Source organism: Zeugodacus cucurbitae, chromosome 2 (genome assembly GCF_028554725.1).
Source record: "Zeugodacus cucurbitae isolate PBARC_wt_2022May chromosome 2, idZeuCucr1.2, whole genome shotgun sequence".
Lineage (NCBI taxonomy): Eukaryota > Metazoa > Arthropoda > Insecta > Diptera > Tephritidae > Zeugodacus > Zeugodacus cucurbitae.
In genome coordinates, this window is record NC_071667.1 from 72,429,866 (window position 1) to 72,456,545 (window position 26,680).

Consider the following 26,680-nt stretch of genomic DNA (forward strand, 5'->3'; position numbering starts at 1 on the left):
TAACGAACATTTTATCCATGAATATGCTAGATCGAAAAAAAAATGGAATAACCCCAGCGGGCGTTTTTTGGAAAAATAAAATTTCTTAGATGGCTAACCTTGCCAGTAAACTTTTTTAGGACCTCATAGACCACAGGTTTCTCTATTAATTTTTATTTTTTTATATATAGTCTCAAAATAGTAAAGAGGAAGTTTTTTATCGCATCTTACTGATTTCAGACAAATAATGAGACAGATGCTTGAAGACCTACGAACTTAAGAATTAATATATTTTTTTTTATTAACATATCAAAAACAATAATAAAGTTAGCTTAAAAGGTGTCGCGAAAGCTAAACAAGTTATAGTTCAATTATTTCCAAATAGTTTTCTCTTTTCACTATCTGCCATTCAAGTCAAGCGCCAGCTATTAACACGATTTCCATGCACAACAATGAACTCAATTAAAAAGTTGTTTGGAAATACTCTTAAATAAATCTCTACACAGACTTGACTGAATGAATTTACTTGCATTGGCTTTTTGAAGTAGATAGAATACTCCCAAGTGACAGCTGCATACAAATTGAGTTTATAGCGTATCAAGTTAGAAAATTAAATAAATTAAATTGAGGACATGATAGAGAGATGACAAGAATAACAAATACGAAAATGCGCTTGCATGAATGCATGTGTATATATGTAAGTATGTATATGAGAGCGTGAGTGTGTTTGTCTGCTGGTATGTGGATTGTGGATTGTGCATTCAACTGCAAGATACCGCTATTGATGCGTGACTTTGAGCGCGAGCGGTGTATGAGTATGTGCAGCAGGTTTATATAGAACTGTATATGCATGTGTGAGCATATTGACTGCTGACAATTCAAACTGTTGCCCTGCCACATAGTCCTTGGCTGTGCGCTTCGCTTCGCTTACGCCTTGCCACACACACACGCTGACTGACTGCTTGGTTGGCTGGCATGTGTGCCACGAATGCCTTTTGTTGTTGCATTGCTGTTGTTGCGGTGTTTATTTCAGCCATAGCTGTTGCTCATGCAAGCGCAAGGGTTCGTTCGCTCGTTCGCTGGTTGCATAGCTGGTGAGCGCGAATTAAGCGCCAATTAAAATGTCACTACAGATTTGAAATCAATCCTGATACGAAGCAACGGCAACGGCAACGCCAACGACGGCGATGTCGATGATGACAACAAGTGCGCGAGTACGAAGCACAGTAAGCAGTAATAAAAGCGGGGAGACAACTAGCTCGATAACTTTCCGCCTGAACAGCGCTGGCAGCAGTAACAGCAGCGTTGAGTGGTGGTCTTGTGTCTGCGCGGCGCTTCGCCTCCAATTCCATTTTATTTGCTGTCAAGTGCACTCAATCAGGCATATACTTGTGTGAGCATACATGCAATATGCATGAAATTACAAACGCACACACACCCACACGCCTTTGAGTATGCAATTGTGTGCCTTTATTTGTTTCAAGCGATAAACAATAATAACAACAATACTCGTGCGTTTCATTAAATTGACTCCAATGTAAGCACTTATAAGCGCATATGCCTTAATCAACTGCAAACTGAGATACCTGCGTAAGTGTGCATGCGTGCGTAGGCATTACGATTGTAAAATTGCAAATTTCTATGAATGATTCTATTTCAAAATTTCGCAGAACCAATCCATCTCCAGCAACAGTTAAATTTCGATTGCTGTTGTGGTTTTATCTAAGCTTCTTTTTCAATGTTGCATGAGCATGCAAGCCAATTCCTCGAAAATTGGGATTGGTTGGCTGTAGAAGTGGTGCCACATGGCGTATACGTAACATTTTGGGCATGAAGTCAAGGGGGTCAAGATTTTTGAATGAATTTTTTATACTAGCGCAACATGTTGCACAGAGTATAATAGTTTTGTTCACATAACGGTTGTTTGTGCCACCAAGAAATAAAAGAGCTGGATATGGGGTTATATATATATAAATTATCAGGATGACGAGTGGATTTAAAATCCGTCTGTCTATCCGTCTGTCCGTGCAAGCGATAACTTGAGTAAAAATTAAGATATATTAATGAAACTTGGAACACATATTCCTTGGCAGCCTTAGGAGGTTGCTTTCGAAAATGGACAACTGCCACGCCCACAAAATGGCGGAAACCGAAACCTGTACAGTGTCATAACAAAGCCTTAAGTAAAGTTATGAAAATAAAATTTGGAACATAGGATCGCATTAGGGAGGGGCACATTTGTTTCTAATTGTTTTTGAAAACTGGGCGTGACCCCGCACCCAAAAAGGTTTTTTGTATATAACTCGCAAACCAATAAAGTTATATAAACCAAACTTTCTGCAGTCGTTTATTTTAGCCATTTCCTTATACAGTCGGAAAATGAAAGAAATCGGATAATAACCACGCCCACCTCCCATACAAAGGTTTGGTTGAAAATTACTAAAAGTGCGTTAACTCACAAACGAAAAACGTCAGAAACACCAAATTGCATAAGAAATGGCAGAAGGAAGCTGCACTGAGATTTTTTTACGAAATGGAAAATGGGCGTGACATCGCCCACTTATGGGTCAAAAACCATATCTCAAGAACTATTCGACCGATTTCAATGAAATTCGGTATATAACACTTTCTTGACACCCTGATGACCCGGGTGGAATATGGGGGAAATCGGTTCACAACTACGTCTACTTCCCATATAACTCAATTTTGATTTGTTTTGATTCGTTCACTTTATAATACATATATACATTAGGAACAAATGAAGATAGCGGAATAAAACTTTACACAAATACTGTATTTGAGCTGTGACATCACTTGTGGAAAAATTGTCAAAATCGGACCATGACTTTTCAAAGCCCCTGATATCGAACATGAAGAACTCAGTGCCTAAGGGTAATTTTTCACCGAAAATATAGGTAAATCCCTCAGATATTTTAATGTAATTCATTCCCTCTGAATATTTTTCTTATAACAGTTTCTCTCTGTACCTGAAATGGTAAAAATCGGATCCCATACACCTAATTATAAGTAATATTAAACTTAGTGATCGTATAGTCTTCGATACATTGTATCTTGGTGGTGAAAACGAGTGAAATCAGTTTAGGAATTACCTCAGTCCCCATATACTATTTATGATGATTTTCGTTATTCTATTGAACTTTATACCGAATATATGGGTCGAATTGTGTTATCTTTATAAAATTACATCAATAAATTGCGAGAGTATAAAAGTTCGGTTACACCCGAACTTAGCCTTTCCTTACTTGTTTTAAATTAAATTCACCATAAACCACGGTAGATACTTTTTGTTCCGCAAAATAGACAAGTAGGAGGATCAAAGATTATATTTTATGATAATTGATGTATTCAAAATTATAAATATTATTATCTAATTATTATTTGAATCAAAATCTATAACTGTAATTATGAATCAAATTAATAAGAAGAAGCTTAATAGCCTACTTTGCTATTTTTATAAGCTCTTATACAAATGAATTCACTTAAAGTCGCCATAGAAGAGGGCAGTGAATTAGCAATTTACTTTCATATTCACTTAAAAATCATATAAAAGTCAAAAATCACTTGTCTAGAGTTTTGTATAATAAGCTAATAAAATTTCCTTCGTGAATATATATTTACATATATATATGCATACTTACATACATATACCCTCACATCCCTTTAATCACAATTTTTACGCCACTCAAGTAGCGTGAAGATCTAAAAACCAGTGAAAGTGTCTACAAATCTACATAAATACATACAAGCATTTATACTAAGAAATCCATTTGCATGCGCATCGCGCCTCATTTTTAAGTTCTTCGCGACCATCGAATTGAAATTCAACATTGAAATTGATTTGCAAAAAAAAACTTTTCACATTATCCACGCAAGCGCAATGCAATCAACAGAGCCAAGTAGGCAGCACACCAACTCAGTAGCCAACCAACCAACCAGCCAAACATAAAAACCAAGTCTGACCGACTTTTTCATCTTTCTTTCATTGAGTAACATTGCGCTCCTGTGTTCGTGTGTTTGTGTTTATGTGAAATGGAATGTGGTAACGGCATTTGCATTCAATTTTCACCACATTGCTTTTGTACGATTTGTTTTTTTTTTTTGTCATTGTAGTGCATTGATTTGTTATTGTTGTTGTTAGCGCAATATTGAAGTGGCATATTCGTGGCATACTTTTTGGGGCGTTCGCACTTGACGCTACTTCAATTAAATTGAAATCGCTGTAAGAGTTATTCAGCTGCCATTGGAGAAGTTGGTGACATTTGGTTTGTTTGTGTGTATGTGTGCAGGTATATACATAGATGTCAGCATGTATTTACAGCTAGTTCAGATTTGGTCATTTGAAAGTTTGCATTGACATACATACATATATACAGACTGTATATGACTGTATGTAACTGCAAATGCACAGTTATAAAAATGGCTGGCATTATGCCAATTTTCAAATTGATTTCGTAATGACTTTCGGTGTTTTACGATAGTTGGCGCTTAAATCGTTAGTAATTGAATTGAATTTTTTGGTTTTTAAATTTTTATTAATATTTAATTTGAAATTTATCACATAAACGTAAAATTTCGTAAAAGTTAGTTGATTTGAACTTCCGTTGTATGAAATTTTTATTGAAAAATAGTAGGGACTGCTTAGTTTATTATTATAATTTAAAAATATTAACTTTAAGAGCCTCGCTAGCTTGCTAGCAGTGGGAAGTTCGGTAAGAAAGAATATTAAAAGCAAATATAGTAAAGTTTTTGTGACGAATTAAAAACTATTTTACAACTCTGACATTCGTTCTTCATATTTTAATTCAAGTAAACTGCTTTAAATTCGATTAATGATCGCTTTGGTTGTTTTAAATAAGTTACAACAAGCAAACAACTATTTCATTTTTAAATGAATTTTTTCTCTCAACTTAATTATTATTTGAATTCACTTTTAAATATTGTTTAAACGAGAAAAACACAAGGAAATCTCACTTATTTGTTTGGTGCATAACATAAACTTCAATCTGGTGCCAATGGGCATGTACCCTAGCATATTCCAAGCAGAAGTATATGGTATCTACCGATGCACCGAGGCCAACATCGAGCGCAAATATCGGAATGAACGCATTGCTATGATGAGTGATAGCCAAGCGGCACTTAAAGCTATCTCTTCATATGAGACAAAGTCCCGCTTGGTCAAAGAGTGCATTGATAGGCTCAATACTCTATCTTTGCAAAACAGTGTTCACCTAATTTGGGTGTCGGGACACAAGGGAATAGCAGGAAACGAAGCAGCTGATGAACTAGCGCGATCGGCTGTCTCCACTAAGCTGCTTGGCCCAGAACCCTTTATAGCAGTGGGGCCACACACAATTAGGGAAGTGTTTCGGCAGGAACTGAGGAAAGCCAGGGAGAAGTACTGGCGGCAGGCTACGGGTCTACGCCAATTAAAGTGTTTCATTGGAGGGTATAACACTAAAAGATTTAGGTGTGTAATAAACCTCCCCAGAAATAAACTAAGAGTCTTGGTGGAACTATACACAGGCCACTGTAAGCTTAGGTACCACCTACATAACCTAGGCATAGTATCATCCGTAACGTGTTGCTTCTGTGACTTGGAGGCAGAAACTCCCTCACACCTACTCTTAGATTGTGTAGCACTTCACAGAAGTAGGAGAGAATTATTGTAGGAGAAGTAGGAGAGAATTATTCTCAGCAACCCAACTGAGGATCGCACCGACTCTTTCACTCCAAGCGCTCCATTCTTGAATACGTAAGGGTGCTGGGACTGATGGAGTTGTTGTAAACTTAGGGAGGGTATAAAAGACCACAGGTCGTAGTGCATTCCTCTAAAAAATTTTATTCTATTCTAACTTCAATCTTTGCATATTTGTGAAATGAGGTTATAATATTGAGGCTCTTTATTGCCTTCTTAGGAGTGTAAGTCTGAGATTTCAATATTCAAATATTATATAATAATTATTACAGACCGAATTATTATATATATATTAATTATCGAAGGCTGCTTAAGCTCCGAACAAGCAGAAGTGTGACTCTCCATAGTAATACAATGACCACGACAGAGCAGACTAGGAAATTAAAAATTAAAAAAATTAAATATAAGAAAAAATAAATTGAATAATATGTATATTAAATATTTGTAAATAAAATTTGTGGGGTCAGTCATCTGTGTCGTTAATGTCGAATGACTTCTACTTGCCGTTGAAAGTTTTTTTCATGGATACCTTTCCTAAGTTTGCCACAGCATCAGAAATATGAAATAGAAAATCTTTACTTAGAATTTTTGTATGTATTCTCTGTTTAATTAAAAAAAAATTAAATTTAAACATAATTGTTGCTGCAAAGATAATCAAACCATCCGCCTTTTGATTTTCCGATCAGAAGCAGTGCGTCACCTGTTGGTCGTACTTGAACTTCCGTCAAAATGAGTCAGCTGTTTTTGCAGCCGCCAAACGGTTTTATTTGCTTTTAGTAAATTCGCGACATTTAGCAAATTGTAACACAAACGGTTGTCGGGTGTGATTTAAATTGCTAGAAATCCAATTAAATAGTGAAATTAAGTGGAAATTATAAACAAATACCTTTGATACATTTTTTTATTTGTTTATAAAGCTTACGGCTCGTATTTTTTGTGAATATAGTAAAATTTTGTTGAAATTGCCGGTGAAGTGCGTGCGTGGTAACTGACGATACAATTTAGTGGAAGGTTGTGACAACTGAAGTTAAAAGAGCTAAAATTTGCGAAAGAAAAGTGTTTTTGAGAAAAATCGCTTATACTCATGTACGTTAAGAGTTTACACTAAATGCTTTGGTTGCTAGCTCGGCCACATATGGCCAAGTGCAATTTTGTTCATAGTTAATCTCTGTTGTTATCTTTGTTGGTTGTTGTTGTTTAAATGCAGTCTGCATATTTTAAAAAATCTCGTATAACAATAAACAGATGTGATGAGTCTCGTTTTGTGATAAGCTATCATATTTACATATACATATGATTTACAAAATGCAGTCAAGTTGGATTACAGTTTCATGAGTGCGAATGCTGTGTATATGGCTTTAATTGCACAGATAAATGAATTTGCATAATTGTAATGCGAAGTTTTTGCATCAAGTAGTGAAATGGTTGACATTAATGCACAATTATTTCAAAATTTTGATATTAATTAATGTGGAAAATTGAATTGAACGTGATTTTCAAAAATAAAAACCGTTACAAGGGATGTAAATATAATTTTTAACGAGTATTATTGCGTTAAGAGTTTAGAAGACACAATAAAGTTGTGATTTGTTATAATAATTCTAGAAAAGAACCAATAAAAATATATAAAATGTGACAAAATTACAAATATTTATGTCAAACAGTAATCAAGTGTTAAAAATAACATATATTGTACATACATACATCCATATATACATATGTACGTGTGTGTAACTCATTGAATTGATATTGGACGATCACAACAAATCGTACTTGCATTTGCGCCACCTGTTGTTGATACTTCCACTTCGTTAAAGTTCGAAACAGCTGTCATAGATGCCGCCAAACCATTGTTTACATTCAGTAATTTCGCGATAATTTGCAAATAAGAGTTGGAACGGAAGTCGGTTAAACTTTTGATCGTTAGTGACTTGATTAAATGGTTTAAAAACGTAGAAATGAGTTTTAGATGTTATTGGAATGTTGGGCTTCATGTTTATTATCTTTGTCGTGTAATATTCGCTTGTAAGGTGTGAACTTGAGTGAAGCGGCTAATGGAGCAAGCGGTGGCCTGTGTTGGTAATTTGATATAAGCATTTTGTGTTAAAATTAGTAAATTTTATCTATTAGATAGTGTTTTTGTAAAAAGTGCATATTGAGTGGTCCATAGTACATTAAAGCCTTCAGTGGCTTGCCTAATAGTTGCAGGGGCAACTAAATTTGGCCTCTGTTTAATAACTCGTGTTGTTTGTGTCATAAGTACAATACATGTGTTGAAAAGGGGTGTATTGCAGTTAAAATGTGTGAAGAATAATGTAATAAAATTGTTTTGAGATAAATTATCTCGCTTAAGTGACAGATTTACGACTTCCAAGTGCATTCAAGTTGCTGTATCATTGGATGAAATCGCTGGAGGTAAGCAAAAAGACTGCAGTTTGTCTATTATATTATATTTTATCTAAATGTATATTGTACTATTCCAAAATCTATACTAATTAAATTTTATTGCACTGTAAGGTATTAAAATATACGATTAGTATATTTAGAAATAGTCGAAATAATGCAAAGAGTGTTCTTAGATTATAAGAAACAATTTGAGTTATTATCACATTTCTCTAGAAAACAAGCAATTTCTTAATTGTATTTTTTAATTTGCTTATCTATTTCTTGTGGCATTAAAGGCTTAATACTCCAAAGAAAAAAGTCTGTGCCCTTTTTATCTGAAAGTCAATGTACTTTTAATTCTCTGTGCGTCACTGCAAAACCGCTTGTGGCAAGACAGGACATTTAATAGCGGTTATTTAGCTGAATAAATGAGTCACAAGCGCGTTAAAAGCGTAATATTCTAGCAAAAAATAAATGCAAATAGCATTTGTCAAGGCCGATAAGAAACCAAGGGCAAATAAATAAGCAAACCGCAATGATTGTATGCACATAATTTGCAAAAATAGACAAGGGAATTCGCTAAGCTTTCTTATCCACACAAAGTGACGTTAAGTGCGCTGTTGTGTGTACAAAAAAATTTAGAAGCATTAATATTGGAATAAAATGAAAGGCTCGACTTGATTTGTTTTTGGCTTGTATGCCACATTTTTTGTTTTATTCTAGAGTTGCCAATCTACAAAGCTTGCCCAAGTTTAGCCTATTTTACACTCTCCTCCATAACCTTTTCGGAACAACTTTAAAAAGATTGCCTAGAAGAATAAGTGAATGGCCTTCTGAGTTGCATAAGTCGAAGTGCCGCCTTCTTGGATATCAGCTCATCGCTGCTGTCATTTTAAAGCGCGTCTAATATTCTCACTTTACTCAGTCTTCCGCTCTTCAGGCTACCAGCACGCAATGTAGCCGAATGCGATTAACATCGAATAAGCATTTGCATTAGTGTTTATTGTGCAAATGAAAGCGCGCTGAAGCGCATAATATAAATTGAAATGATTTCGAAGGATTACACAGCACCAAGCATGATTTAAACGCGAACTCTGACAAACAAACAAATAAATAGCCATGACCAAGAAAGCAGTACTAAGCCAAACTAAACAGATGGCAATCAAAATTATCCCCTCTTTTTTCTTTCGTCCCTCTCCAACTATGTAAATGCTCAACTTTCACTTTATCAGCGCAAAGTGTTTGTAATCGCAACGCAGCGAGAAAGTCGCCGTTTGGGGCATTACAAGCGCAACGCACGAAGGGCGCTGAAGAAGTAAATGACCGAGAGAATGTATTCAAGTAGCGCGTAGATGACGCACGTGTAATATAGTGTGTGAGAAGTTTGTGTGTTGCAGAGATAAAAATCCGTTATTTTATAATATTGTTATGCTCATTCTATTTTCGCATCCTCTAACTTAACACATTGCCGATTCGCAATTGGCATTATCATTACGGTTAGTTGGGGTACAGTCTTACGGGGTACAAACTTCTTTGCTTTCACTACCAAATAATTTTGCCTTTAATCTTTACTCTCACCACCTATTCTTCGGAATTTCACTGCTTATCATTTCTGTTTCTGCTTCGTTAACGTGAATTTCCTTTGTTTTCATTTTTTGTTATAATTCTAAACATATTTGTCTCTTCTGGTACCAGACTAGTATGTTGTTGTTGGCGTGTAAACTCTGTAAACTCGTAGGCGTGTATTTTTAAGTACAACCGAACACGCCGCTTTGCACAATTTCGCAGTTCATTATTCAGCTAGGCGTGTTCATAAGTAGGTTGCGGGACGTGCGTGTGCTCACCTGCTCAAAATCAGCTCCATCCGCGCCTTATTAGCGGCATAGACCTTGGCTTTGATGTTGCTCCTATTATTTATAGACGCGAGCTGGTCAATAACTATGCTTATTTATCTATTTAGTTGTTTGTGTATTACTTATGAGGCATTAAAGTAAAAATTAATTTTACATGTAGATACTCTTTGAAAGCGAACTGATTCTCATCGATTTTTAGGTACTATTTTTGTAAATGGTTTTTCAATGGGACGCTGCAAAAGTAGACCAATAAGAATATCAAACGGCATCATATTTCCACCCCTCTTTTGACATTTTTTTTGAGTAAGGTTTTCACCATGGAAAGATAACGATCCAACAACGTGTCGAAATTATTAAAATTGACTACCGAAATTCGTAGTCAGTGGCCTCAACTTTAAGAGCGCTATGTCCAATTTATGGTCGGCCTATTTCTGATCAGGTCCACACGCACTCTATGAGTCACCATTGCATCCCGAAAAATTACGGTTTAGTGCGGTTTATGGACTAGCGGCGTCATTGGGCCGTACTTCTTCCGTGATGATGAAGACCGGCATGTTACTGTGAATGGAATGATATGGACATGGACGATATATGGTTCCAACAGGACGCCGCCACAAGAGACACAGCGAATGTCATAATCGATTTATTGAAAACCAAGTTTGGTGAACGTGTTATCTCACGAAAAGGCCCAGTCAATTGGTCGCCTCGGTCGTTCGATTTGATGTCGTTAGACTATTTCTTGCTGAGGAGTCTATGCCAACAAGACAGCGACGATTGATGTACTTCGTACGAATATAGAACGTGATTGCGAGTATTGAACCAGTTCCGGCCGATTTATTGTCGAAAACCGTCGAAAATTGAGTTCAGTGTCTGGACTTCTGCAAGCGTGTCCGTGGTGGTTATGCAAAAGAAATCGAGTTCCATACATAATGGCATCGAATATACATCAACAGGAATAAAAAATTTCATTGATATCCCAAACCGGTTTTTCTTTATTTGTAGCGCTCTTAATGAAAAACCCTATAGTACTAGGTACTGGAAATAAGAAAACTCGAGCTATCTGACTCTATTCAGATCGCATTATTGAGGTTGTTAAACAACCTTTAGGCGATTACACCACGAACCAACAAAGAGAAACACTTTAAGGCTCTTTCTCTGTCCACATTTACTAAATTTTCAATTTAGAATACCACATCTTAACTCTAAAAATATAAAAAAAACATATGTATGCACAAAAATAACCTCTTAAATCTGTTGATTTAACTGTAAAAATATTTCCTTATCCACATTTACACAACTTCTTCAAAGTTTCTATGTGTGTGTACATATACTATACTCTACAATGTGGAGTTAAGAAAATATTATTGGAAGGCAAAAACCAAATGAAACAATGCCATCCATAAGATTCTCAAGTTTCCAGACACTCAAGCGTTGCCAGTTGTTGAAGTGCAACGACTCAGTGAACTGTAAAATGCTGGAAATCTTCTTGGTCTATTTTATATTTGCTATTTCAATTGAAATATGAATAATCAGTGTTTGCTTGCTTGCCGGCACATTGCAGCAGTGCTTTAGAATATGATATTTGCAGTTAAATGTTGGTGTTGTATTAAATTCTTGTGAAAATGCTAGAAAACGTGTTGTTATGAATCTGTTTTGTTTGAAAGGCATGCAATCAAATGAATTGAATGGTAAAATTGAGTTAATGAAACATGTAAATAGATAGTAGTTATATAGTAATCGAGTATTGTATTAATAAACTGCAAACAATTTGAACTAAATTTATGTTGAATCGGTGGCGAAGAAAATTATAGAAACTGAGAGTTGAGCAAAATTGATTTGAGTGAGCATTTGACTGGCATCAGGTCTTATTATTTCAACTGAGAATATCTAAGTTTTGAAAATTTAAGAATTTATTGTAAAATTTTTGGAGACTGAAGTACGAAAGCTGCAGCTCATCCTGTCTTCTATAGTTTTACCTTCATCAAAATTTTATTTCTAGTAGATGTTGGAAGGAAAAGGAAACAAGAGAATCACCTCTCCAATTTTTAACGCTCATGCTCTGTTTTTCCAATATCAGTTTATGTCAGAAAATATAATTTTCCAGATAAAATACTGTATATTTCACTGTTTTATCATCTCGTGATTAATCTGGTTTATTTGAGAGATTTCACTGACTTACTGCCAAGATGATATATGACTATATAATAAGTAAATAATAACCACTTCATTATTGTAATGAAGAATATTTCCAGCAGTGTTATTTCATTGGCATCATTCATGCCTCACTTTTTGAATAGAAATTATTAGCTTCATTCCTGTTGCACGTAACACTTGCAACATGTTTCGCACGATTTTGCCTTTTAACAAAACTATTAGTGTTAACAGCTCCAAAATTAACACGTGCTACGGTTGTTGTGTCTCGTTATATACTATTTTGTAGAAGCTATTTCAATTTCTTCGCCGTTAATCAGAAACAATTCATTTAGCTGTCAGTCAGCAGCTGCACTTGGCGCTTCAGCCAAATGCCAGCACAGCTGTAAACAAGCGTTTAGTTGCAACAACGCGCAACTGCAGCTTTTAATTACGGCATGTAATGCGTAATATTCCACTCCTACCTGCAACACCTTAACACCCGTTCACATTGATCCATCACTCATACGCACCGGTGGCTGCTGGCGAATGCGAACTTTTAATTGCTAACAAAAATGAGAGCGTTATTAAAAGTCATAATTGCCAACATGTGTTCAGATTGTTGATTGAATGTGTTGCATGATAGGTTCGTCAGCTCTTCTTCTTTCTTTTTTGGGTATATGAAGGTTCATATGAGTATGATTCGACAAAATTCGATACACCATATATTTGTGTAAGGGTGAGGAAAGCTGCATCATTTGTTAAGTGGAAAAGTTAGATATATTCATTTCATTGCAACTTTGTTGCTTGTTTTTAGTTCAGCTTGGAGTGTATCGATTACTAAATCTCAGTTATGTGTGTTTCTTTGATAAAAATTATGAGAATTTTTTTTAAATTATTCAAAGTATAGAATAAAAGAGTATTTATTAATTTGATTTATAATTTGTTAATTTGATTTTCCAGAATTCAAAACCATGCCTCTCCGAGTAGTAGGTTCCGAGATAACGATGCTTTGTATTTTTATTAGAAATTCTGAATTTAAAAGCCTTTTTATACAAATAAACATACTACGATGATATTGTTTAAAAACCTTTTAAAACTTATTATCCTCTTTTTCACAGAGTCACCATAGCACTTCATGTCTTGGAAGTTATACATATGTATATATATCTGTATATGTGTATATATGTATATCTGTATATATAAATATGTTATTACTGAGTTCTCGTCATTATTATTTGCCTTTAAAGCATCACCGTTGGTTTCCTTCTTCCATTTTCACTTTTATTGAACTCAGCATGCTTCCTTCCATTGCACTGGAATAACATGGATTAAAAGTTTTCTTATTCTCTTTCAATTTACCGTTCAACACGGTGGCACTTATTTAAACGCTGCCATGTAACTTGGAAGCTTGTTCATCATCTTTCTTTGCTCTCACGCTGTTCTTATTGATTCGCAGGCATTTTCTGTTGGAACTACTTTGTCAGTTGTTCAAACTACCTTGAAAGATGTCAGCGAGTGGCAAAATAATTCGTACAGCTAATAAATTTTTACTGAAGTTATTTAAAAACACATACATTTCAGAGAGCTACCTTTTTAACAGATTATTTAAATAGTTAAAAATAGTAATGGAAATATTAATTTGAAAAAAAAAAAAAAATATTAATACACTTATATGTCTTTAGTTCATTTCATTCTATATTTGTAGTTTTTTAGAATTTTTCAAGAGTCCATCTACAACAATAGTCCTCTGAAACACTACGTTTGAAGTCTCTTATATTAGAAAGCAAAAAGTAAACAATAAAATACTGAATTAAATTCTAAAATAACACTCAAATGTCGGAATTATTGCGCATAATGGCAGCTATTGAAAAACTTGTGGTTCGAATTACCGCAACCACAGTGTTGATATGAATCACCACAAGCAGGTGAATAACCACGAAGCTTTATGGTTACAAAAACTAATACAAATGTTGCAAATGAGACAAAAAATATATGGAAATGTATATACGCACAATGAAAACTAAAATGTATACTTATTTATTAGGTAATTGTAACAAGTTGAGCTGCAGTGATCGCTGATGAAAGCGAAACTAGCCACAGCTTTAGTTCGCAAGCTAAAGCATACACACAGGCGCACTATTAATTATATATAGGTTTGTACATATCTAGACGAAACAACAACTAGTATTAACCAAACAACAGTTGTTACAAGCGCATAATAACCACAACAATAACCGCAACTACAATGTAATCGACCTGAACACTTATACATACATACATACATACAGTTGATTACAAAATCTGTAGCAAATCATATGAGTACGTTCTATACCTTCACAACATGTGGTTACAACTAGAAACATAACTAACATACATATATAAAAGAACAACAACAAAATCAAGCATAACCAGAAGACAGCAAAGTATGAAGATAATTAGGAAAAAGAAAAACTGTAGTACATTATTTCAGAATATAATTTGTAACAAAAATAAAATAAAGTGCAGCGGATGCGTGTGGAGCTAGCTGTTGAACTAAGGAAATGCAATTTTATAGCAATTGAAGTAGTATGCTGTCGGAAAGAAGAATAGAGATCAAATAGATTGAATAGACCCTGATTTTTATGCACGTACATATGGCTGATAAGTGTCTTCTCAGCAGTGTTCCACAAAACTATTACTCATTTATCTTCAAAATCTAAATCTAATCTGAAACACGATTGTATTCTAACGGTTTACATACTTTTATTTGGTGTTTGACTTTGTTATTATTTAATAATGAGCCAAAATGTAGGCAACGTTTATCCTATATTTTCTTAAACCAATATTTCAGAATATTATTGCGAAATCGATCAAGCTGAAAAATGCATCAAAATCAATGCCGAGATTCCAAAATATTGAAGGATCACGCATATTTTTCCAGTGTTTATATTTTTCCTTATTTCTATCTCATCCTCTTCCACATACCACCTTCTCTTCGAATATTGAATCTAAAAATAGCATTCATTTATATAATTTAATATACTCTACAGAAAAATACTGCTTTATCACCTTGTTATTTCACCAGTATCCTTCTAATATCCGCTTCATTGTGCAGCGCTTGTCACGGCAGGTCTTCAACGTCATTTGCGGTTACTTGTGCAACGGTAAAGTGTGTCACAAAGTGTTCGCCGGTCACGGTGCATTTCCTGTTGTTGGATTTATATATAATATATACACATACAAACATATATAAATGTTATTATATGATTTTGATTTTTTTTATCACCTTTTGCTTTACCGCTATAATCAACACTCTGCGTACTTGTATCACTGATTGAATGGTATTTGTGGTCAACAGCAATTGCATACGCACAAACCATTGACGTAATGCGTTATTGCCAGTTTGTTTTATATAAATATATTTATGTATATTAACTGGACGTGTATTTATTTATTTTTGTTATATATATTTACATACTATATATAAATATGTGCTTATGTATTATACATGTGTATATGTTGATAAAATTGTCGATTTCCGCATCCGGCTTAATACATTTGCTTCTGTGTTGGTCTGTATATTTATTTGAGTGTAGTTTTTACTTGATATGCTTATTGACTCGATTGAAACTGCTGGGAAATTCGCAATTTACTTAATACGGAAATTTTAAAACTTGTTTATGTAGTTGCCTTTGTAATATTATTCTTCAATTTGAACCAAAATATCGATAAGAAATTTTATTTATTTAATACGAGAAATTTTTTTTCCGATTGAGACTATAAAATAGTTTATTTTATTTTGCTTTAATTTATTTCTAATTAGAGAATTGATTGATGTTTGCAATGCAATTATTGAGAAAAATTTTATATTTTCTCAAAATTTCTTTCATTTCCATTGAAATATATATTTAGCTTCCATTAAAAACTATTTAATCGAATATTTTTCGATCAATTAAAGGCGCTTTTGTTTATAAACCAAGCTTAGCTTCAGTAACATCAAAAAATGTTGCCTACATTTAGGATGACATTGAGTCATATGAGGTATATGGAGAGGAATGCTCATAAAATGAATTGTTAATCAATATAACCATTGTATTTTTCAGAAGTAAATTTCAATATTGTAATATACGTAAATTTTTTACTCACATCTTATTATTTATTATTTGTTTGAGCTTGTAAGAACAAACATAACTCTACCGCATAACTTAACCGACTTTATTTTACTATACCAACTGATTGGATCATTACTTTTCAATGCATATAATTTTTATGTGCACTTTATGTAGCACTAAATTCTGAGATTTGTAATACATATGCCGTTAAAGAAATCGCTGCACATGCACTAACATAACAGTACATATGTTTGTATTTGTGCTACTTATGGCAGTTGATAAACTTTGGTGCTTAAAGCAGTGAATTGAAGATTGCCGAAGTGCTCATTGATGCATATTTTTTGAAATACTTGAATATTGTACGGTATATTGATGGTCTTTTTATGGTCTCTCTCTCTCTTTATTTGAAATAACTTTAAAAATAATTTTATGGCTAATACTCAGCGGTGTATAACAAAACCGATAGGGTTAAAAGAGCATTACCAGTGCACTTTGCGTTCACTTTAAGAAATTACGTGTTTATGAAGTCAATTTGAGCGTTAATAAATGTCTTTACTTCAATATATAAAACCAAAAATTATATTATAAGCAAATAATTTGAATATTATTGATTTAAAATCGGTTTTAATGATTCTTCATGGAAATATTTCGATGATCCGATATATGGATAGTAATAGAAGGTAAAGAGATCTATTTCGTACACTAACAGGTATGTATATATATTGTAGAAAATCAACCGAAAGTAAGGAAACCTCGGTTAAAATTTTCAGTTTCTCTCCCTCTCTATATATCCCTCTCTCTGCATTATGGTGAATTTTTGAGTAAATGTTCTGATAGTAACGCTAAATTAACTACTCACATTGGTCTCAAATATATAAAATAATGGTACTATCTCCATTAGGCATACACACACACCAACGACTTCTTACAGTAAATAAAAATCACCTTCCTCTCACTTCTGCTTCTTTTTTTTCATCAATTTCTTTTATGCAACACATTTTATTCATTTCTTATTTCCTTTATTTAGCTTTTATTTCCTTTCGTGGTGCTCAAAGCTGTAAAACTCATACTCAGACTCTGAAACGGAATCATTATAGTTATTGCAATGTCGACTTGTGGAGATCCGCTCGAGTCCCTTCTTAGCTTGGTTGCTGTGCTTGTTACACATTTTAAATGCTGTACAGTTATATACATTTTTGCCAACCGCCTTCAAATGAGTTTCTGCATTTGATTGCATATTATTTGTGGCAACGACAGGAAGACAGGCGGAAAGAAAATCTCATTTCTCTACATTTTTATTGTAGGAACGTGAAATGGTATTGGTTTGTGTGTTTGTGTATCTGTAAAATACAATGTGGCTTCATTTAGATAAGCATATTTACGACTTTTATGCATTTATTCTGCAACCTTTGCAAGGAACCGGTGATGCTTAATAAAAATTCTAAATTGTTTCTAATTTATGCAGACATTTGAGGAAATATTGAAATTAAATAAATTTAAAGTTTATTTATGCAATATTTGTTGTTTAGAGAGACCAAAGCTGTCTTGAGATTTCAAAAAAAGAAGAAAAATTATAAAAAAAATTAAATAATTTTTTTATTATTTTTGTTCATATTTAAACCCAAATTGTTTAAAAATATATTGTTGATATAAACAATTATATATTTTTTTTATTTATAAATATACATATCTAATACATATATATGTATGTATAAAGTATATAGGTTATCAGCGTCATTATATTTCTTTTAACATTCTAGAATGTCGCACCTGTTTAACCTCAAATTTTACTCAACATCACTCAATGCTCCATTGCATTACTTGAAAAATTGTTGCTGTGCTTATAATAATCTGACACATATTTTACGGCCACTAATGTTTCCACATCCCACCAAATACTGTGCTTACATGTCGCAAAATATTTTTATTTTCATAAACCGACTCTATTGTCGCTTTTGCGGTCGCATTTTCCCGCATTGTCTTCATATGCTTTGTTGCTCATCATAACTCTTTCCGCTCTTGATATTCCAGACGACCTTTGTGCGTTGCACAGTGTTCGCTAAGTGTTCAAAAACGCATAGAAATATATTTTTTTCATCATCGATAATCACGAACCTACATTTAGTAGATCTTTCGTTCACTACTAACACTGTAGGGGTGTTTAGTATCTACTTTACCAATAGGTTTCTTGTCTAAACAAGTAAATATAGAATAATTTTACCGTCAAGCCTTAAAAAATGGTTAGTCGTAGAAGCATTCTCAAACCTATTATTGTTAGAAGAGCTTCTACGATTACCTGCCTACGATGCATGGTTGCGGTGGACGAAGGTTGGTCTCCTTCGCTAAAAGCTATTAGCTGTTTGATGTCACCTCGACGTTTAGGTCCTTCCGCTTGTCGAAATACCTCAAAACGAACATCAAATTAGGAGAAGCTCGTTAACCATCTATAGCCTTTTATGGGTAGGTAGAAATAGTGGATATCTGTCGACGATTCTAGACCTTTAGAAAGTCCATTGTGAAACTATTTTGACCTCTCTGAAACACTCTGCGATCTTGATAACGTTATTTAATTAAAAAAAAATGTTTCCACTTCCTAGACTTCGTCGAGAAAACCGCGATCGATAGCTAATTTTATATATGTCATATGATCTTGAGGCAGGGAATATTAGCTTACAGCCAATTAAAAGACTGGCCATCTCGAATAATTCACAAGTTAAAACTACTATCTAAGAAAGCTGTTACAAAACTGGTTCTTAGAAAACTGAACTCTTTTGACTTCGATCTCTCAAAAGATTGCAAGATTGAGACAGAAACTTAACTTTAGTCTTAAGGTAAAGAACTGACGTTGTGCTACGCTATGCATAAGTTCATATGGACTCTATAGAGCAACTAATTTAAGAATTGGCGCTAAAACACTATGCGATTAGCGGATGTGAGTCTGGGCTTTGAAAAAAAAACAATCTGTTTTCACAGTTTTTTTTTTCATGCTGTTAAATATACAAACATATTACATATAAAACTATGTGCGATAAGCATTGGTGTGGCAAATGCGCAGCGTTTGTCGGATAAGAGCTCACGGCTATGTTTCCTTTACCTTCCAACTACAAAAGCACACATACTCACATACATTTTTACAAAGTGTTGCAACTGTCGAGTTCACTGTGAAACTGTTACAAACAAAGCGAATAAAACTATTGGAAAAATTTGCCAAAGCGCTAAGAATAAAGCGACTGCTGCAGCTGCTGACGTTGAGCGACGACAAAGCCACAGCCACCACCATTTACCGCGCGTGGGAACAGACGCTGCTCCGATGGCGATGCAACGGCAAACAGGAAGACAGGCGTACAATCAACCGTAGCTAGCGCGTGAGCGAAAGAAAACAATTTTAATTTAATAAATATTTTCAAAAGTAAAATAATAAAACTATGGATTTATGTACGTGCGCAGTTGCGTGGAACGACAAAAGAATGAAAGAAAATGTCTGCGTGCCGTGGAATCAATGCAGTTGCATCGAATGGAACGCCGTTGCTTGTATAACTACAAAGTGTGTTTGTGCTCGTATATAAATACGTGAAGTGCCATAAAAATATTATTTATATAAAAGTGTGTATTAATACACGCACATTTCATGCTGGGGAACGGCTTTAAAACGCTGAGTCGCCATATTTAAAGGTTAAAGGTTAAGAGCGTGTTACTGGAATATACTGAAAAAATATGTGTAAATTGAAGTTACAGACTTACACTTATTTATAAGTGTCTTTGCTTATGAATTTGATGGTAAGATCACACTTTGTTTAAAAAAAAAATTTATTGTTTTTACGTTTAGCTTATGGGACAGCGGTTCCAAAGTATCTGTAATCAATCAATGCCGCTAATTAATCTGATATAACTAGTTAGTCATCCTGTTCTGTTAGATTCTAGATAATTGCTTCTTGAGGACTCTCTAATATTGTCAGAGAAAATTTCAGACTCTTGCTATTCTCATCTAAGATTAATGTAATTCACATTTTTTTTAATAGAAAAATATTCTTTTACCTTCTGACGAAACCTCTAGAAGTAAAGAAGCGCGTCTTTTTCTATTAAGAGAACATTTTATTTTGTACTCTCCACAAAACCAAAACGTATGGATGAAAATATGGACCCGTTAATGATAACTTCTCTTCATACTAGAAAACATAAAACCATTTAATAGTTTGGATAATGTGAAAATGTAAGATATAAAGATAATTAGCCCGTATGGATCTCTTCTTTTTGAACATATTTCTTTAAAGTTCGGCTTATATCAACAGAAATCAATAGGGGGATATACCTGGAAGATTTAATTGCTCTTAGATTACATACAATTTTTTAAAAGCCTACCATCAAAATCACCACTTGACCCTTGATACAAGTGACAGTAAAGTGCCCAAAGCTGCAATTCTCTTGTACAGAAAATTCTTGTGTAAGCAGTCTGTATAGCAGCGATAAATTGAACCAATGTCTGTTAATTACTCTTTGGACCCGTAATCAAGAATAGACTAACTGACACATTTCCATTTCGCATTTTATAAGAAAGCAAATTGATTGTGCTCAAACTCAGCGAGATGAAGTTACAGTTACTAGTGATAGCAATATGAATTGTCTTTAACGGGACTTGAATGTATACATTTTATTTTCAAAAAAGGGTCTCTAAGAATTTTGCTAATCAAATGTAATCCAAAAGAAGTGTTATACATCAAGGGCATGTTGTAGATTAAGAAAAAGTTCCTGACATAATGAACTTCGAAACTTTAGGTGACTGCTAAATATCGTTAGATAGGTTCAAATTAGGAGAGCTACTTCAAAAAGTTTGGAACTTTATTGTTTTTACTTAAAAAATTTTGAAAAATAAAGAATTGTATATTTCGAGGCTAATGTCCAAGGATTTTGGTCAGAGATGTGATGGTTATTGAAGTAGTTAAAGAACATATTCCGTAGGATGACAATTATAATGATATTGAAATTATGACATTCTGACTTGGTGAGAGAAAGTTTGGGTATGAGAATGTTCGAACTGTTGAATGGTTTCAGCATTTTTTAGGGACAACTAACGGAAAGGAGTCTATAAAAAGAGTGAATATAAATAGTGGATACTATACTCAGTCAATATCAGATATGGGCTTCCAATTTTAAGTTTCGATTAAGTTTAATTTCCAGAAATAAAATATGAATATTATTAAGCGGCATCAAAGTCAACAAAGTCAGTTTCGGGATTTTCAACACAATCAATTATGGATCACTCTGCAGCACGCGTCTCATGATCAAATCGAGTGCGTCGCCAATGGCTGTTGCTGATTGCAGTCGCATTGTGATTCTGATTTTATATATGTTTGTCAACAATTATATGTATGTTTGTATAAATATTTGGTGGATTCATTTCATCTGCTGAAGGTTAGTCGGGGTCGATACGTTTAACGCTTATCAATATTTTGGCGTTGGCAAACGCGTGGCGCCATTCGCAAATACCCTCGACAACACTTGAGTTGGATTTCAGTTGCTTCAATAAGAAATTATTATGCAATGCTCAGTGCACTGCTTGACCTTTGCTTATTTTTGCAATGAATAACAACCAATTTGGGTGTGTCTGATGTAGATTGTGATAGGAGGTGGATGCGTATGTTCTAAATGAAGATTTTTATTTACTGTCAGTTGATAGCGCTCTTGACACACCTCTGAGTTTTTTGTGAGACTTATTTGTTAATTATTCACTTATTAACTAAATTATTTTGATTTCATAATCTCGATGGCGTGAGGTAGTTTTGCGGTAGCGGCTTATGATAAGAACGCATTAATTTGTACTAAAAAAATTGTTTGGAAAAATAACGAAAAATTCCATTCACTTTGCTGTTTATTGTTTATGTGGAACATTCTAAAATAATTCTGAGATAATTAGACCACATCTGTAAGGTTCGAAAGCTTCGTTTTACTTTCATTATGGTACCACTCTTCGCATTTTTGGGGATTTAACAGTATTAGCTGTTCTGGCGACTGATCATCGTGAGGCCATGGCTTCACAATAACAAAAAAATATACTCCTAACAATTAGATGAAATTTGAGCTTCCGATGTCGGCATTCAATATTCCTCAGAAATTCCAATTTTTTAGATTTTTCTCAATAATTTAGGAGTTAACACAGTCTTTTCGTCCGTATAACCCCTTTTGGTCGTCCACTACCTTTATCATCTTCGGTCCTCATGTGACCTCTTTGGAAATCAGCCGATCACTAACGATTATGCTCATTTTTAGTATCTGATTATCACTAGTATGACGTCATATATTTTATTTCATACCTAAATTTAAATTCTTTGCACCCATTGTCCAATCCAAAAATAAAACTCCACAACCACATATGTCAAAATTTTCAAAATTCCTTAAATACAACTCATACGCAACACGAAAGTTATTTAAAGTTAACAGAAATCGCCTGCCATACCCTCCGCGCCACTAACCTTAGCGATTACTTAATTTTCTGAAATAGCACTCCAGCGTATCGTGAGCGCATTAGGCAAACGCATTGAAGTCGGGTGATTTGTTGCCCATTTTGGTTGCATGTATGCGTGCACGACGCGCAACCTTCAAGTGTCAACTACTCTCCTACGTACACTTATTATTAGCTACCTTTGAAAATCCAAAGCATATGTGCTGGTGAATGTGTGGCGCATGTCCATGTAAAGGACACGCGATGACTGCACACGGGCAACAACAACAACTAAGTTTAAAATATATAAACAAAATCATCCTTCGAAGCTGTCGAACCAAGCTTGAATCCCTGAGCTGAGGTAGCGAGCGGACCTACATATGTACACTTGTAGCCATGGCTCAGGCGATTCATTCAACTTTACACTAATGCCAAAATGCTTTTGATTAGCACAGCGTGAAAATCTATTGATTACCAATACCATGGGTTGAATGATGGATATTCTTAGATAAAGATAGCAACTTACCTTGTGTATACTGTGTGTGTTAATGTAAAGGGTGACCAAAATAAGTGTTTGTTATTAAAAATCATAAACTCATAAACTGAAAAAAATATCTATTGCCAATTTTAGTTATTTTTGAAAAACCCCATATGGTTTCTGCCTTAACCCAGTAATTTGTACCTATATATCTTAGAAATCCATAGTGATTCATTAAAATCGATACTCAGGACCAAATCTCGTACTATTGAACAGGTGAATACTTCAATATAGATAAGATCCAAATCTAATCAACAAAAAATGTTATAAAAATCCAAACCACCCTGTATATATTTTTACTTATCTGTGGGTTTGAGAGATAATAAATACGTTCTATAGCTGGGTTGAATCAGTAGCCGCATTGATTGATGTAAGACCATATATTGTATAAATATGTAGCACAACAAGTGTAGATTTTCGCTGCCTTGATGATGTGTGTTAATATGGTTTGGTGACCTTAGAATATAATAATATTAGAGGAGAGTTAGCTGGGTATGGAATGACCTAGAGTCTGAGGATTCCATAACATGCCATATATGTATTTAGCATGTATATATGTATAGCAATATTTTGCTTCAGAGAAAGAGTTAACTTAAGCTATGTCACGCCGGAGAGTCTGGAAACTGACTTCAATCAATCAATACAATATATGTATGTATATATGAGGTATTGTTATAGTATCAGTTGATATTATTCCATATCTAAAACAATGATTAGTACAATGTATAATTCTAGTATTTGAGTTGTGACATAACAAGTTTATTAATATTGTAGTTAAATCAAACACCGTAATATCGAACTGATAAGCTATCAGTTAGCGCATGTATGATTTTGCTTTTCGATAAACTCTGATTAGATCATGAGACCACACCAATTTGCTGATAAATTCATAAGCAGTAGCAAAATTTTTTTATGTTGGTCAACCGATTAGGAACTTAGCGTGATAGCTTTCTTTCAAAGAATCGACGATTTTAATGATTTTTAAATGGGCTTTACAAATACATAACCCAGTTAGATCGAGTCCTCTTTCGATCATATAGGCGGCTGTTCTGATTGGAATTGCCAATTCGTAGAACCTGCGTTCAATACCTGTGCCGAGTTATGACCAGTGTCACAAAACGCCTCTAGAAAAATGGTTTCATATTGAAGTTAAGCGGTCTTCTATTCTGAATATGAATATATATGGACATTCTTGATATTTTCCGGAACTTGAAAAAGTTTTATTGACATACCAGAGGAAATTACTATAATAATAGTGATCTCTTTCAAAATTTTTGAAAAATTTCTAGCTCTTTCGAAGCTCTGGTAGTTCTTCTTCTTTTATTTCTTTTATTTTTTTCTGAGTTGGCTTCCGGTTCCTTGAGAGGAGAATTATTTTTCAATATTACCCCAACACTTAGAAGATCAAAACTTTTGTTATATTAAGCACTCTTTTTGAGATATTCTTTTTGAGATATATATATGGGACTTTACACAAAATTTTAATACACGAGGTCACATCAAAAGAAAACCTTGGCTTACATACACATACAATATAATTTTGATTACACTTACAATAATTTAAACCTTATTCCAAAATAAAAACTAAACTGCCTTCACCGTTATTAAATGAATCCCTTCAAATAACGCTACGCATCACAAAGAGATGAAAAAGATGATGAGTACTGTCATAGGTACCCAATATCTTGTTTCTCTCCTTAAGAATCTATGATTTTCATACATTCATTTTAAGTAGAGGAACATATCTCTTGCTGTGGCCGGTCCTTCTAGTACTATATAGTGATTTTTTATGGATTTACACCCATCGCCGTTGCGATAACTCTCTTCATCGGTTTGCCATGCTTTGTGCCGTTACTCTCTAGCAAATATAGACCACGTTTGCCTCTTATCAAAACGCCGAAGGGCACACGATCCTTCATCTCCACCGAGAGGGGTCTGAAGCTTAGCGCAAAACTTAAAATACCCTTACGCAATGTATCAATATGCTTCAAAGAGAAGGATAATATACCGGCTCGAAAGTTCTGTTTCAACGAACGCTTATCATATTCGATGTGTGAGTTTGTGATCAATTCCATGTCTTTCGGATCGAGTTTGAGTTCAAATTCGGCCCAAAGATTTGGAAAAGCGCGTATTAATCTGAGTTTACGTAGTTTTTCTTGCTGACACGTACGCACCAAAGCGAGCACAGCTTGTGGGAAGGCTTCAGTGTAGAGCTGCACGATAAAACGGCCGATGGGATAGAGACTCACGACTTCCATGTCGAAGTAAACAATTGGACGCAGCAGCAAACGTTGCTCCGAGCATCTGCGTGGCAAAATAATTTCCGATTTGTATTTGTTGAGAATCTCTTTGGGCATACGAAACTCCGGATAACTCGCCGAGAGTGGTTTCAAATTTGTATTGACCACTTTTTGTGCGCTCAAAACGCGTCGCGCTATGAATTGATTCTCCTTCTCAATAGCTTCCAATGCTCTAAGCATAAAGGCCATACGTGAATAGCGCCATTGTGCATCGAAGGAATTATTCCACGAATCTTTGCGTCCCAAAATTTGCAACCGTCCGAAAAATTCCAAAATCTCGGTATTCGTGCGCATGATATCCGAAATGGCCGACATGTCGAGGTAATTATTCTTCAGATTCATTATGCTCGTTAAGTGTAAAATCGGCGGTGAGTCGTCCACATATTTTTTGGCATTCTTGACGCGACAGCGATGTTTGTAGTAATTGTATTGGAACACGGGCGTCATGTTGTAGAGCTTCTTCTTCCGCCTGTACCTGATGATCTGGGAAAGGGTGGTGATTTTGTCAGGCATACCGGAAACGTTACTAAAATTTCACAAATACACACACAAATAATTTATAACTATTATTTTTTATTTCTTTGTTGTTTAAGACAAATATTTACGAAATTATTTTATAAATTTTTATAACGTAATTACAGAAATTTTATATATAAATGTCACTCCCACTGTGGTTTACCCAATGTAAATTTTTTGAAAATCACACAACAAATATTACAGTAATGATACCATCCTGGCAGCAATATTAACATTTATTTCCAGTGTCCTTTTTACTTTTACCTCTGACCTTTTGAATATAAAATCGGAACATAAATACGATTTATTAAAGTCCCGAAATTAAGGTTCCATGGCACATTTTGATAAAGATGATCTATATATGTATATGAGGCGAAGGATTACCCTAATATGTTCTCAAAAGCCCACTTATTTCGTCTACAAAGGTTGATCGCTTATTAATTGCAATTCAAATTAATTGTTTGTGCCAAAATTATAATATATTCAAACGTAAATAACACAAAAACAAATTCAGAACGCACATTTAAAATAATAAATATTCCTAAGAGATAATAGAGATTCTTAATAAATAATTCACACACAATTTTAGCGCCAATTGGATTGACCCAACAAAGGTTAGAGGTTAAAGTTTGAAGAGAGATACTATATGCCATATATAAACAGCCTTCTAAATTTTGGTCATGATTTTACAAGTCGAGAGACCTGAAAAGTTCAAGTAGAGTTCTGTGGAAGA

General features: G+C 34.3%; 2 protein-coding genes across 4 annotated transcripts in view; one reads left to right on the forward strand and one right to left on the reverse strand.

The window, feature by feature from the left end:
- Positions 1 to 7,031: 7,031 nt before the first annotated feature.
- The window catches only part of LOC105209215 (pickpocket protein 19), a 210,694-nt gene continuing 191,045 nt past the window's right edge, over positions 7,032 to 26,680 (forward strand). For all 3 annotated transcript variants that reach the window (XM_054225395.1, XM_054225392.1, XM_054225393.1), the window contains exon 1: positions 7,032 to 8,110. The gene's annotated coding sequence lies outside the window, so the exon portion shown is untranslated. The remainder of the gene's footprint in view (positions 8,111 to 26,680) is intronic.
- On the reverse strand, positions 24,592 to 26,098 carry LOC105209217 (uncharacterized). Its single transcript, XM_011179516.3, has one exon. It carries the CDS (start codon positions 25,942 to 25,944, stop codon positions 24,919 to 24,921), a length of 1,026 nt encoding a protein of 341 aa, XP_011177818.2. The 5' UTR covers positions 25,945 to 26,098; the 3' UTR covers positions 24,592 to 24,918.